At 32.7% G+C, this 15,764-nt stretch overlaps 1 protein-coding gene across 1 annotated transcript in view; it reads right to left on the bottom strand.

The window, feature by feature from the left end:
* Window positions 1-15,764, bottom strand: part of CNTN6 (contactin 6) — a 161,481-nt gene that overhangs the window by 31,364 nt on the left and 114,353 nt on the right. The window contains exon 11 of the mRNA XM_063113413.1: window positions 15,027-15,154. Coding sequence (XP_062969483.1) covers window positions 15,027-15,154 — 128 coding nt within the window. The remainder of the gene's footprint in view (window positions 1-15,026; window positions 15,155-15,764) is intronic.

The following is a 15,764-nucleotide window of genomic DNA, read 5'->3' as shown; positions in this document are numbered from 1 at the left end:
TATCAAAACATCACATTGTACCCCATAAATACATACAGTTATTATTTGTCAATTAAAAATTTTTAAAAAGAAATGTGTTCTTCTTGCTGAAGAAAATGGGGAGCGTGGGAAGTATGAAGCAGAAGAATGGTATAATGACACACCAGTACCTTCCGGTGTGAAAAATGGAACACATTTAAAAGGGAGTAGCCTTATGTAGGCTGACTTGTTATCTAGAAAAAGGGGATTTAGATTATCTGAGCCCCCTCTGTGAGTATCCTCCTGTGTGGGTGAGGGGTGCTTAGACGAGAAGGTTTTAAACTGCTCTATCCTCTTCCCACCCCATGTGCAGACCTGACCTAATCCTGTGTGGGTGTCTCTCACAGCCATAAGGCCACTGATTGCTATCCTGAAGAGTTCACATCTACAACCATGCACAGTTCTGGTTCAGACCTCAAAATGAATACCCTGCAGAGACAAAAGTCACACTTGCAGAGACTGGTGCTTGAACAGCAGAAATATACACAATCTTTGATGCTACTCTGGGGAAAGAACAGGGTATTTGCTTTAGTCCATTAATTCGTCCTTTGCATATACCTTAAATTCTCAAGAAACTCAAGCATCTAAGAGATTTCTTCAAACCACTCAGACCACTGAGCGTACATGCACATATATGTTCTACTCCTTTCCTAGGAATGGATCCATACCACTAAAGCTGGTGCAATAACTTGAGGCTCATTAATACTGGAACACTTCCTGGTATTTATGGACATGGGAGATCTTGAGGGCCTGAATGATAACAAATTGGAAAGGAGAGAAGTTGACTATGCTAGACTATCAATTGTGAAACTCAGATTCTTTAAACCTCTTTCTCTTGAAGCAAAATAGAGGGATACATATTCCTTTTCATTTCATGTCAATTTATTCTTGCATATTCCTTAAATATTTGTAGAAAGTCTGGTCCAGTGGTTTCAAAATTTTACTGTGTATAAGAATTTCCTGAAGAATTTATTCAAATTGTGAATTCCTTGGCTGCCACCAAAAATACTGATTTGGTAGGTCTTAAGGAGGACCCTAGGATATGGATTTTTCGCAGGCTTCTCCAGTTGACTTTGATGTAGTTAGTCCAGAGACCATGATTTGAGAAATATTGCCCTAGGTTTTAAAATTTGAAGTTAAAATTTCCATGTAAGAAAAATTCAAGCTATATAAAATATATTTTCAGAAATTTTCTAATGCTTTGGATTAAAGAAAAAACTAAAAAGAGTAAAATGTTATTGGTTTTAGTCATGCTTCAAAAAATAAAGATGGAGTTCCAAGGTTAACTGTAGACAAAACTGTATGCTATATCAGCTTTTAGAGTTTCATGGAGAGTTTTAGCATATTAAAAGCTCTGAGAATGCCTGTAATATAGAAACTTTTAAATGTTTATTTAATTCAAGGTTTCCTAAACTTGGTAGACTATGGAACATTTAAAATACATGTAACATTTCTTAATACATCTTGGGCTATAATGATTACTGACAAATAATGTTTGAAAATGTTGCTTTCATGGTTGAAGAGCATTACATACACACATATATAATTTGTGTGTGTCTATTTAACATTCATATACATATATACATATGTATTTATGAGACAATCATGGAAATTTGAAGTCTGATTATTTCAGGAAGAAATGGTAATTTTTTTAAGATAAGAAAACTGGTTTTGTTTTTAGGTTAGATTCCCTAAACTTTTAGAGACACAATCTGACATACTTAAGGATAATATTATATACGTTTGAGATTTACCTCTAGAAAATTGAGGTGGGTGTTAGGGAAGTAGGTAAGAGTATGGTTAAAACAAAGTTAGATATGTGTTAATCACTATCAACCCTGGGTGATGTATACATGGATGTTCCTTACGCTTTCTCTCTACTTCTGTGTGTGTTATTAATTTTCCATAACAATAAAAGACAGTAAGAAAATGATGGAGGGCGGGTGAATATTTACATACAAAATAAGGAGGGACATTTCCCATTTGGCTTCTAAAGTGATGAGGACTCACCACTCTTTGAAGCTTACCCTAAATATAAGCGACATGAATGTTCATTACGAGTTCATAACATAACAGAATTTTAAAATTTAGTGTTTTCAGTCTATGTCAGTTAAATAAAAGTTCTTATATGAAAATGTCTTCATCTAGCAATCCTATTCTTAAGAGGTACAAGAAAAGCTTTAATCAAAGATATGACACTTTTGATGAATAGGTTTGTTTGTTCAAGTTTACATTCTCATGATAGCCAATGATGTTTCCAGATTACATCTCTAGTTACAAGCACCCCAGCACACATGAAACCTAATTATATCAAAACTTATGTCAGATTTGTTTAGTACGATTTCTTCTAACACAAATGGAATTGGTTCTCTTTATCAAAGGTCAAATGCACTATTATGTATCATGATCTCTAAGTACATTTTTAGAAGCCAGGGAATGGCAAACATATGTGTAACTGGTCTCACCTGACCACACAGAAAACATTATTTTTGGACACTCTTTCTTGTTTGCTTTTTCTTTTTTACCTTCAACTCAACTGAAAATCCAGCTGTGAATGTTAACTTTTCAATGTCATTTTTTGGAATAATAACTACTAAGGTGTTTCTGAACTAAGGTGCTGTCAACTCCTCTCAAAGGATGTACAAATGTACAAGAAAAATCATCAAAGTCTTCTCCCTTTGTACAAACATGGGGGTCTGGCTTCATTTATCTATGACATTATACGAAATGTTGCTAAGATACCAATATAAAGTAAACTGGTGTATAAATAGTACAGGTGACAAAATTATCTGATATTTTCTCTTACTAGTCAACTTGTGAAGAATAGAAATAAATACTTTTAAAATTTGGTCCTCTTCCTAATTCCTCAGAACCTCAAATTATGCTACATATTAAGATATTAACCCTTTCCATTGCTCTTTATTTCTTCATCTATATACATACTTAAATCAAGGATTGTATTTCTTCTAATTGCAGGAATTTTATTAGCATTTCTTTTAGTACAGATTTGAAAGTAAATAGACATTTTTCCAAATGAGACATACAAATGGGTAACAGATATATGAAAAAAAAGTTCAACATCACTAATCATCAGAGAAATGCAAATTAATACCACAATGAAATATCACCTCACACATTTTAGGATGGCTATTATCAAAAAGACAAAATATTAGTGCTGGCGAAGGTGTAGAGAAAAGGGAACTCTTATGCACTGTTGGTGGGAATGTTAATTGGTATGGCCATAATGGAAAACAGTATGGAGGTTCCTCAAAAAATTAAAAATAGATTACATTTTGCAATGATGGACATGCTAATTATCCTGATTTGATCATCAAACATTGTATACAGATATTGATATTCAACTCTGCACCCCACAAATATGTATAATCAATTACGCTTTAATAATAAAATAAAATAAATGAAAAAACAAAACAAAACAAAACAAGTTGAAAAAAGAACTACTGTATCATCCAGCAATCTCTCTTGTGGGTATATACCCACAGAAAATGAAACTAGTATGTCAAAGAGATATCTTCGTTCCCACGTTTACTGCAACATTGTTCATAATAGCTAAGATACAGAGACAACATAAGTGTCCATCGATGAATGAATAGATAAAGAAATTGTATTGTATGCACACAATGGAATATTATTCAGCCTCAAAAAAGAGATACAGCCATTTGCAGCAATGTGGATGAACCTGGAGGACGTTACACTAAGTGAGATAAGCCAGACACAGAAAGAAAAATACTGCATGATCTAACTTTTCTGTGAAATCAAAAAATTCAAGTACATAAAACCAGACAAATGACAATTACTAGGGTCAGGGAGATGGGGGGAATAAGGAGATACTGGTGAAAGGGTACAAAGTTATAGTTATGTAGGATAAAGAAGTCTAGAGATCTAATGTACAGAATGAGGACTATAATTAGTAATATTGTTTTGTGTAGTGGAAATTTGCTAAGTCGACTTCAGGTACTCTCACCACAAACACACAAAAGAGGTAACTATGTGAGGAAATATAGCAAGACATCATGCCGTACACCTTAAATGCACACAATTTTATTTTACTTTTTTAAGTGATGGGAATTTTCTAAGGTTTTATTTGTTTAAAGGCACCTTTTCTTTGTCTTCATTTGGGGGATATTTTTTACTGGGAACAGAATTCTTATTGGTATTTTCTTTCAGTCCTTCCTTTAAAAATGTCATTCCATTATCTTCTGGATTCCCTTATTTCTGTCGCTATATCAACTGCCAGTCTTGTTGTTCTTTTGAAGATAATGCATCTTTTTTATGGATGATTTTTCTTTCCTTTGGTTTTACTACTATGTGTTTATTTAGGCTTTCCTTTGTATTTATCACAATTGGGTCTCATACAATTACCAGAATTAGATGCCTGTGGTCATTTTCAGTTTTAACAATTTTCTGGACAGTATTTCTTCAAATATTGCTCATGCCTAATTTTCTTTCTTCCTTCTCTGCTCCTTTTGCAAGAAAAATTTCATATATGTTAGAACTATTTACCATATCCCATATCTTCCTTATATTCTTTTCTGTCTTACCAATTGTATTTTCTCTCCTATTGCAGTCTGGATATTTTCTATTCACACATCCTCCTCTTTACTAATTCTCTTTTCTGATCCATCTTTTCTAGTGCTCACTCAATCTGTTGCGTTCTTCATAGTAGCTTTTGCAATTTTCAGTTCTAGAATTTCCAATGGATTTTTAAAAGATGCCATTTCTCTTCTGAAATTCTCCATCTTGTCGTCTGTTTTTTGAACATATTAATCACAATTATTTCAAAGTCTCTGTCTAAGATTTTAATATTCCTATCAGCTGAATAGAGAATAGAATTCCTATTTCTTTCGGCTTTGGTCATTTGTTCTGGCTCCAGCTATTTCTGGTAACATTTTATCAGCTGTCAGATATTATGAGTCAAAAATGTAAAGGTTTTTATTATGTTATATTTTTCCCAGGAAGATTTACGTTTTTTAAGCAGGCAATTAGAAAAAGAGCAGAATCCAGCCAGAAATTGATATGAATTGAGTCTGGAGATCAGTCACTTTAAATACTGGTTTTTCTTTCTTTCTTTCTTGGACATAGTCCTTAGGTATGCTGACTCAAGTTTGAGATCTTTAGCAGGCATCATTGTATTTGGCTTATCTTAAACCTCGATTTTTGTCTTTCTTGTACTGTTAAGACTTCCAAAATTTCTGCTTTCTGCTTGGTTCCTTGCATTCTTGATTCATATTGCTTAGGAAATGGCAAATTTCTGGAGGAAAAATCAGTAGGGAACGTTGAGCTCGTTCATATGCTTTTCTTTTCTCCAGGATATTGCGCCTCTTGTTGCAAACACTTGGACTATTGTCACAATTCCTTCAAAATAAATATTTGTATTTATTTTTAGAGATTTTAACAATATTTGTGATTAATACTGGTGGGAGGTTGATATGATAAAGCTACTTGAACTACTCAAGACAGAACATTCTCCATTATGATTAATGTTTTATAATAAATATGAGTATAAATAAATTATACACATTTATAAATAAATTTAAATTTAAAATTTAAATTTATAAATTACGTGTGTTGGTGAAAATATTTAGGCTATTTGTCAGTAGATTTTTAGATAATAGCTTGAAAAATATAATAATTGATGTCAGTTGGCAAAAGAAATGAGTATTTGTTTAGACAGATAGAAACACTTAACACAAAAACATACTAATTGTTTATTCAATCATTTATTTAAACCATTTAATTAGTATTGAACCCTTACCTTCTTTAGGTGTATACATCAGTATGAATACTAAACAAAATAAACAGAATTGAAAAGCCATTGAGGATTTTAATCATAAAATCTCATCTGCATTTTAACTGAAACACTGTAGATTTTAGGAGACAAAAAAAATAAGGACAAGTATTTTTGAGGCTATAATTGGGTTTCCAATCTCAAGATTATAAGTATTTGGGCCAAATAATATTTTGTGTGTGGGGGTAGATTCAAGGGGGTGGGGAGGGGCTGTCCTTTGCATTGCAGGAGCTTAGGAGTTTTATCAGCATCCCTGGCCTCTATCTACTAGCTGTTAGCAGACCCTTTAGTTGTAACATCCAAAAATACCTTAATGTATTGCCAAATGTCCTGGAAGACACAATAACCCTGGCTGAGCACCTCTGTGCTAGACCAATATTCTGGGAAAAAAGATGGCAGTAGCTTAAACTCAAGTTTGATAATTGAAGTGGTGGGAAGTAGTTACATTCTAAGCTGAGACCATTTGTTGGACAATTAAATATGAAGTTTGGAAGGGAAAAAAAGAGTAAAAAATGACCTTAAGTATTTGGTCTAAACAACTATCAGTGCAGACTTCATTAATATTGTTGGGAAAAATTGCAGTAGGAACAAGTTTTAGGAATAAGAATCAGGAGTTCAATGTCAGGATACAATAAATTTGTGAGAGAAGATGGCTAAATATGCTGTTGGACTTGGTGACAAAGAGGAGTTATTTGAACTGGGTATATGAGTTTGGGAGTTAGTTTATGGATGGATGGTATTTAAAATCGTGAGACTGGGTGAGATACAAAGTGAGTGGAAGTAGGTGTAGCAGAGAATAAATGCAAGGACAAGTCTCTGGCATACCCCAACTTTAAAAAGTTGGTAAGATTAAGAGGAACCAGCAAAAACGAAATTGAAAAGGAACAACTTATGACATAAAGGAAAAACCTGACAATTACTATGTCCTGGAAGCCAAGTGAGCATTGTGCTTCAAGAAGGACATGACCACGGTTAAGTAACATATGCAGATTAATGTCATTATCTCAGGAGTGGGTTCCCAATAAAAGGATGAATTTGGCCCTTTCTGGTTTGTGCTCGCCTTTGCCTGGGAGGACACAGCAAGAAGGCCTTCACCAGATGGCAGTACCTTGATACGGGACTTCCCAGCCTCCAGAATTGTGAGAAAAAAATTTTTTTTTAAATCACCAGTCTGTGGTATTCTGTCCACACAAAATGGACTAAGACAGATGTTATTATTTTTTTTTTAAATAGCAAAAATGAAAAGTTCAATGGAAGGTCTGGAAGATAAAGTTGAGAAAATCTCCAAAACTGTAGAGCAAAAATGAGCTGTAAAATAAGTACAAGAAATTTTAAAAAGTATACATGCATACATGTATATTTCCTATATGTATACACATATACATATACATACATGTATGTCACATATGTACACACACATATACATATGTATTAGAGTGCAGTTTAGGAAGTTTAACATTTAAATAGTAGGGCTTTCAGAAAAAGAAATGGAGTAAAATATTAAATTATCTAAGAAAATATTCTAGCACCAAGAAGTATGATTTTCCGGGATGACAAAGCCTACCAAATGCCTAGTATAATGATTGAAAATAGATTTATACCATGAAACATCATGCTGAAATTGTGGAACACTGGGGAAAACAATCTTCTAGAGAAAGAGAGAGAAAAAATGTCATAAACAACAGATAGAAATCAAAATGGTTTCCGCTTTCAGAACAGAGCAACATCTCAAAATTCCTGAAGAATAATGATTTCTAATCTAGAATTCTGTTTCCAACTAAATATCAATCAAGTGTAAGCATAGAAAAAAGACATTTTTGAACATGAAATATTCCAAAAAAAACGTATCTCTCTTGAATTCTTTCTTAAAATTTCATTGGAAGATATAATCTACCAAAATGACAGATCATGTTAAAAAAGAGAAAGGGGTGGTGGTTAGGCAATAGGGTTCTAGCACACAAGGACAGATTGATATTGAAGGGAGACAGTTGAGATAGACTTAGGGAATAAATTATTGTCAAGTCCACAGAAAACTAAGTAAACAAACAAAACAAGGGAAAGCAAACATAGGAAAATCAAAGCTAACACTCGTAATAAACCTTGGCCAGAGAAAAACAAACAAACAGAAAGGAAATCAGTGTGATGGAGTCTTTATTTCTCTACCTTTAGCAAGCCAGAAACAGAGGAGTTTTTAGTCTTTATTTAATACACTTTTCTTCTTTATAAATACAATGCACAAGACTAGGATATTTTATAACCTTTCAATCAAATGCAAGAGCATCTGCTTTAATGTGTTTATATAGATTAAAATCTACATGCAGCACTTGTTATTATATTCCACCACAGGCAGAATATAATTTAATTTCAATGCACAAAGTAATCATGGTCAATATATTCCAGTTTACCTGCAGGTACCATTATCCATTTATTTTCCACTTCAATATTTAAATGATTTTGAATAAATATTAAAAGACTACCGAGAGCCCCAGAGTAAGAGCAAGAAACAAAGAAGCAGTCTAGAGAAAGCATTGTCTAAAATTTGAGATGTCCAAATCAGAAAACATGTCTAAGTATCATGCAAGGTTACACTGAATATTTTCCTAGCGAGTAATAATGTAAAAAGTAAACACAGATCTTCCGTACTAACAAATAATCAAAACAGGGCCTGCCATGTATTTAAAAAGAGCATGCACCATAGATTCTGCTTAATGAATTAGATACGCCAACTACTCAGTTTCAAAGGTGTTAGTACATAATAGGCAATGACTATATATTTATGGCATCATATTTATATTTTCTATAAATAGATAATGTTCACTCAGACCAGATCATTTTTGGACCATAACTTTATGCTGGGCTGTAGCAAATTACAGGAATGAAGACTTCTCTAGTTTTATAGGAGATGAAATTAGGGAATATTATTTTGCTTGGCTATAGGCCTTGTAGGTGTTTTCTTCTGAATATTTTATGTTGGGGTGAGGGGTGTCAAAATGAAAAAAAATAAAAGCCAGAAGAGGAGAATCAGGCTGAATTCAATTCCCTTATAATTTTTTCCCTTTCTCTACACACCGTCCAATCCCCTTCCTCTTTTGGACCTGAAAGCATGTGCTAACTGCTTGCTTAAGCATTCAGAATTCATAGACTGAAAACATGGCTGGCTTCTAAGGGTCTTTTGCATCTTAATGACATATGTTATTCCCAAAGAATGGCTCTAAAGCATAAGTGACTTCTGAACTAATTTAGAGATTAAATGCCTAAGAAGCAGAGTAGCCTAATTGTTTCTTTCAGTATCAAAAAGGAGTAAAAAAAAAAAAAAAATTACTGACTTCCAATTCCTAACCAAATACTCAGGGCACAAGTGAATATAAATGTGAACAAGTCTGGGAGGGAAACTGAAGATAGAAAGAGTTAATAGTTTAAGACATCATTTACTGTACAGAAGAAACCTACTATTGGCTAAAATTTGTTTTGTTTTGTTCATTTTTAATAAAAATAGGAGAAGAGCTGTGGTTTATGCCGAGTGAAGGAAGCCAGATACAAAAGAAAACACACTGTAAGGCTGTATTTGTATGAAATCTATGACAAAAAAAAAAAAAATCAAAACATTTCTTGCATCTAGAAGTGGGTTAGAGATAGAGATTAAGAAAGGACACGAGGGAAAGTTGTAGCTATAGTGTGATAACTTTCTACATCTTTTGAGTTTTGGGTTATGTATGTATTATCCAAAATTCAGTGAATGTACACTTAAGATTTATATATTTCATTATATGTAAATTTTACCTGAAATAAAAATAAAATGTATAAACAAATGTTGAGCTCTATTTGATGAATTAAAGCTGAAGTATTTAGGGGAGAAGTATTAATATCTGCAAATTGCTATACTTGTATTTTTATTCCCTCTGGACTTTAAACAATGACATGTGAAATTATCTCATGCATAATTATCTCATTTACAATACATTTGCTGGCAGATGAAAAAGAAGGAAAACAAAAATTCAGACACTTTAGTAAGGAACCTTGGGCAAGGAGTTACAACTGTCTATGCCTCAGTGTCCCCTTGTATAAAATGGAGATAATGATAACTGCTTCAAAGCTTAGCTCTGAAGGTTCCATGAGATGATATACATACAGCACCTATCACGGTGCCTGGCAGAGAATATGTGTAAAATAAATGGTAATTAATAATGATAATAAAGAATAAAACATCAATAACAGTAAAAAGAAACTCTTTAAGATTTATGCTTGTTAGTAATAGAGCCAGTAACATATTTCCAAACGCTGTGCATTTAACCACTTTAAGAAGTGATATGTACTGTTTTGTGTCTGGTCTCCTTCATTTGGCAGAAACTACTAGCTATATGCCTCTGATTTTTATTAAAAATGAACAAAACTTTGACCAATAATATGCTTAATTTGTGCAGTAAAATAGCTTGAACAATAAAAAGACATAAAATCTATAATTCATTAATACCTGTCCTTTACATTATATATCATACAATATACTTTAAGGGAAAAAACCCAGCTGCTTAACTTACTATGAAATTTGATCTCAGTGATGTATATGCTGCATTTCTTAAAGATTCCAGACTAAATGTTATGAAGACCAAAATATTATTGATATTAGTGGGCTTGCTGAAATCGATGCATATAAGAGTATATTTGTTTTCAAATATTTACTTGAAGAGATCATAGTATTTAAATCTTGAGTTCATTCAGTATCATTTTCAATTTTGGAGGGGGAAAGAAAATTTTATTCTGATTAATATAATAATTCGTTACGCATTTTCCCACCTTGAAAAAAATCTTCACCATCAACTTTTTTTAAATCAAAATCTTCTTTGTACTAAAATGCTTTAAATTATTCTTTGTAGATACTGGGGTGTGGACTTGAACAATTTGGGGGAAATATTAGCGCTACCAGTAGAATTTTCTGTCTGGTGTTTTCAACTCCTATGATATGATGAATATATTCCAATACATCTTGTTATTTCACTGAAATTGTACTTTTGGTTTACTCAGTCAACCTGGGCTTCTCCACAAACCCGGGCTTGACACCTCAAATCCTTTAAACTGCCTTTTAAAGTCACAAAGCCTCCAATTATCTACCTATTTGGGGTACGTCTCAGTAAATGTAGACCCATGTTAGTGAATACTCTCCTTCTGCTGAAGAAAATGGATAGGCCACTCTGTATGCTGGTATAATAAAGACTTCTATCACAAAGAATAAACAACTAAATGAGCAGCAATAAACTTAATTTGCACATTAGATATGCTTTTCCAAGTTCCGACAATTCAGTTGAAAATAATGCTGAAGCAATGAGGCCTATAATTGAACATCCAAAACTTCTCCAGTGGGGAAACAAAAACAAATGTTGCCTGCAAACAAGATCATTTTTATATCCTGCTGTTACTCTGCTTTTTAATAATTTTCCAAATGCCAGATCAAATAATTTCTTCTTTATGTGATTTTCATATACCTCTTAGTGTATATACACATTATAATTTTAATCTAAGTCCTCCAAAATGGAAACACTTAAACTCTCTTTCCTTTTGGTTCTGTGTTGGTGCCTGTGGAAGACGTCCTCGAATTACACTGGGCATCTTCTGAGGCTCTGGCAAAGCTGCTGCTAATTGCACTAGCAATGTTTGAATGGAAAATTGCCTTATCCTGCTGCATTGGTGAAATAGAAATTTCTGACATACAGTGCAGATAACTTCAGAATCCTCTTAACACAGATAAGCCATATCGGTCAAAAACCAAGCTGGAAAATATCTTACTCTTGTAACTATTATCTTTTTACATGTTATCTAACAACAACATTTTTTGCATGACTGAAGCTGATAAGTAAATTCAAAGAGAGATGATTGTTTTATCAGCTTTACTGAAATTTCTCATTTGCTTCTTACCACACTATTACTGTTAAGGTCACTATATGCTGATTTTGGTTTTAGAAGCAAAATTATATTTGACTCTAATAACAATCTGGTGAACGTTAAAGATGAGAACACACACACATACAAATATTAAGCCATGTAAACAACCAGTTGCCTATAATAGTTTATAGTTGACTCAATGCACACTATTAAAATGGTTTATAGTTGACTCAGTAGTCAAAAAAATGGTTGACTCAATGCACACTATTATAATTCTTTCCCAGAGTAAAGCTTCGAATTTGTAGGTTGTAGAATAATAATTCCTTGGCAGTGATGCTTCAGTATTCCTACCTTAAAGGGAAGTAAAGATAGCAGTCTAGTTAAAGAGGACGTGCTAATAATAGACTTATCGTAGAACTGTCTTTGCGTAGCAGTCACACAATTTAATAAAGATTACTTATTAAAGGTCAATAATAAAGCAAAGTTTCCAAAAATGTTTTTATTTGTACTGTACACATATTTTGTGTTCATGAAGTTATTGTATTTATTTCTGTGATTAAATATGTGTATGCTTATATTGCATAGGGTGGTTCTTGTCTATGGCAAAGAAGAAAAGACACTAAAAGCCCCTTAAAATGGGATGTGGGTATTTCATGAAGATTAAAAAATAACAAACACAATTTCCTTCCCATTATTAAATTAAATAACTGAAAATAATTTGATAAGCATGCATATCAACATTAGTTTTATTAACATGTGCCCTTTTTGCATACATAAATCTTCCTCTGGTACTGTGCTTACAAATACCAGAATGGTGAGTTCTCTCCATGAGGTTTTTAGGATTTTCATGTAGCTTCATGCTTGCCTCTTAGCAGAATAAGGAGGCTGATGTCCACTAGAAATATATAACTACAAACCCTGAAATTGGGAAAATAAAAGTATTTAAAAGTTTGTTTTTTTCCTTTGATTTTTTTCAGTATCCTAAAAAGCTTAAACCCTAAAAAATTGAAAACTGTCAGATTTTTAGAGCAAGAAAGCCAGGATGGAAATTATCCCTTTGAACTAAGAGGTGTAAAATAATAGCTTTTCATTCAATTGATAGAATATTTATTGAATATGTATAGTTCCTGACAATGTTGTAGGACTTGTGGTTAATCATTGCTTAAAACAGTTAAAGATTCCTGTCATCTTTAAGCTTCTGTTCTAGAAGGAAAAGAAAAACAAAAAGCCATATACAATAAATAAGCAAATTTTGTAGCTTGTAAGAAGATGACAAGTGCTACAGAAAAAGAAAGAGTAAGACCAATTAACGTGACCAGAAATGCAGAGTGGGAAAATTTTGTTTCAATAGCCCCAGCAAAGAACATTAGAAATACTTTTTGTAAGTCAGATTATTATTATTTTTTAAACTGAACAATCTTGTTTAATTATTTTCTTTCTTGTGGAATACCTGGGGATTTGGTGTGCTTTACAGAATATCCAAAAATATAATTTAACTTATTTCCATCGTAAGAACTAGGAACCTATCTAGCAGAAAACATGGATACAGTACACATCTGAAATGTGCAATTGTTACCTTCAGACCTAAGCACAGTCCAGCTGCTTCCCAGTGTTTCAGTTAAATCTATGTAAGCCTTCTTTTATTTTTCTCCCATCTATTATTAGTGGACAGTGAATATCATGATGCCAAAGGTTTAAGAAATATTTAAGGAAGAAAGACTATTCATTCAGTTCATCTATTCATTAACTCCCCCCCCCCCCTTTGCCTCTAGGGTGAAGGGATCACCATCATTGGGTTTTAGCAGTAAAACCATTGGTCCAGGTCACACATCACCAGTATTCTACAGAAACTGTCTTTTTGAAAGTACGTTTCTTCTACTAATGTCTTCTATTTTTAAAAATATATATTTTAATGCCCCCTGGATTTCTCCACATCTGAAAGACTTAACTGAATGTGTTTTCATCTTCCACTATATTTTAATCTTCTGCTGTAATAAATTAATGCAAACTACCTATACATTCTTAATTTGGAACCATGTAATGCATCTCCTTTTTTTTCCCCCTTAATGGACATGCTGTTTCTTCAAACATAAGCATTCACTTTTCAGTACATTAGTATTTCCAACATTTGCTAGAGAAATATACTGTTATTAAATATAGCTATAGCATATATCTTGAAACACTAAGTCCATCTCTGTCTTAAAAATTGCTGACAATACAATCTAAGGAAGTGAAGTTTTTCCAAATGTGCCACTGTGGTTGAATTTTGACACATCAAGTTTTATCAGTTACATTTCCCCAGAGTGCTTCAGACAATTGTCGACATAATGTCATATACTCGAGACAAGTTGGCAGTAATATCTCGCAGGCTTAAAGGTGGGTGTTCATTTTCCTTGAGACATTTTAAATGATAGTTGAAGTGTAGCAGCTAACTGATTTTTATTAAATATACTTATTTTTTAAAAGGAAAGATGAGAAAGCACCGATTGCTGAATTTAATCACTTGGGCTTAATTAGCTGCTTAAACTGCTTTATCAACATAGTCATTTTTATCATTTGGGAGGCAATGAAATGATAGAAGTGACATGGCTTCCAGTAAACATACTAGTTTTAGGAGCTGGGATTCAGTAAAGTAAAGTAGAAAAGAAGGGGAATAGACACTTCTGATACTAATTATGTCCCTTGGTGATATATGTGGGAACACTTGGATTGATACTAGTTTAAAAAATCTTAAAATAGAATATGTGGTTTTACCACCCCAAATTGTATGAGTTTATCTGTTTACCATGATGGGACTATAATAATGATTAATATGGACACTATAATTTTTTTCTTTGAAAAGAACTGTTTATTAAATTACAAGTATATGCAAGAAACCGCATTTCACTACTTATGTACTTAGAGTTCTATAAATAAATGAACCAGATATGTATTGGGTAGCCTTACATACATGTAAAATTTTCATACAAAATGAGAGATTCTGAATGACATTTAACGAAGAAAAATATTATCTAGTGACTTTATCAAAATGTCCATGACCCCAGACACTAAGACATTTATGAAAATTCAAATATTCTAAGTGTAGTTTCTAACTCTAATTACACACTGACAGCATTTTCAGCTGCCAGAGTATTCACATCTACCATGGTATCCCACTGGCAAAGTGTACATGCTGTAAGTGAGTATAGCAATGGATTCTTAAATAAATTGTAAAATCAAATATTTTGCATATACAATATGACACAGTTTTGACATTGTAATAAAAGTCATGTTATGCATATACATTCCAACGTTCATTAAGCACAAAATGAAGATCATAAAATACCTTTTACGATGAGGCTGCCCGTACTCTTTGCTGTGCCAAACTGATTTGTAGCTATGCATGTATATGATGCAGCATCTGACTTGGTAACATTATATATCTTGAGGCTGCCATCCTCCAAGATAAACACTCTAAAAAGAAAATGTATAATTAATGGAACTAAGGCTCTTCAACACCGATAAATCGTAACTTCTTATTTTCATTTTAAAACATTGCTAAAATAATGGGTGTATATGGTAATATGAATTTATTCCTTTCCTATTATTCTATTATTAATTGTGAGCAATCTCTATTAGACTAATAATTTCTTCATATTAGAATAAATAGCATGTTATAATGTCTATTAGATTAATAATTGCTTCATATTACAATAGATAGCATTTACTTTTATTCTGAAACACTATTTATAATTATCATACTATAACTTGAATTATCATTGTTGATTTTAATGTCCATTAAAAATTAAATGGGTGCTTGAAGCTATAACACCCAATTGCTTGATGAATAAGAAATTTAATTTCCTTAGTGTATTTACAAAAGTCAACTCACTGGTGAAAATTGAACCTGCCTTTGGAGAAATGCAAATCAATTTCCACATTGTTTAGTATGTTTTATAAACCTGGTCTTATCTAGCATTTTAAGTGACCAAACAGGATTTTGAACCATGACAGTATTTGCAGTGCTAGTGAGTTGAAGGAAGCATCCATGTTTCCATGGCCAAAGGGCCCTGCTGATTATGTG

This window comes from Cynocephalus volans, chromosome 11 (assembly GCF_027409185.1).
Source record: "Cynocephalus volans isolate mCynVol1 chromosome 11, mCynVol1.pri, whole genome shotgun sequence".
In the NCBI taxonomy this organism is placed as follows: Eukaryota; Metazoa; Chordata; class Mammalia; order Dermoptera; family Cynocephalidae; genus Cynocephalus; species Cynocephalus volans.
This window is presented reverse-complemented; position numbering and strand designations above follow the sequence as displayed.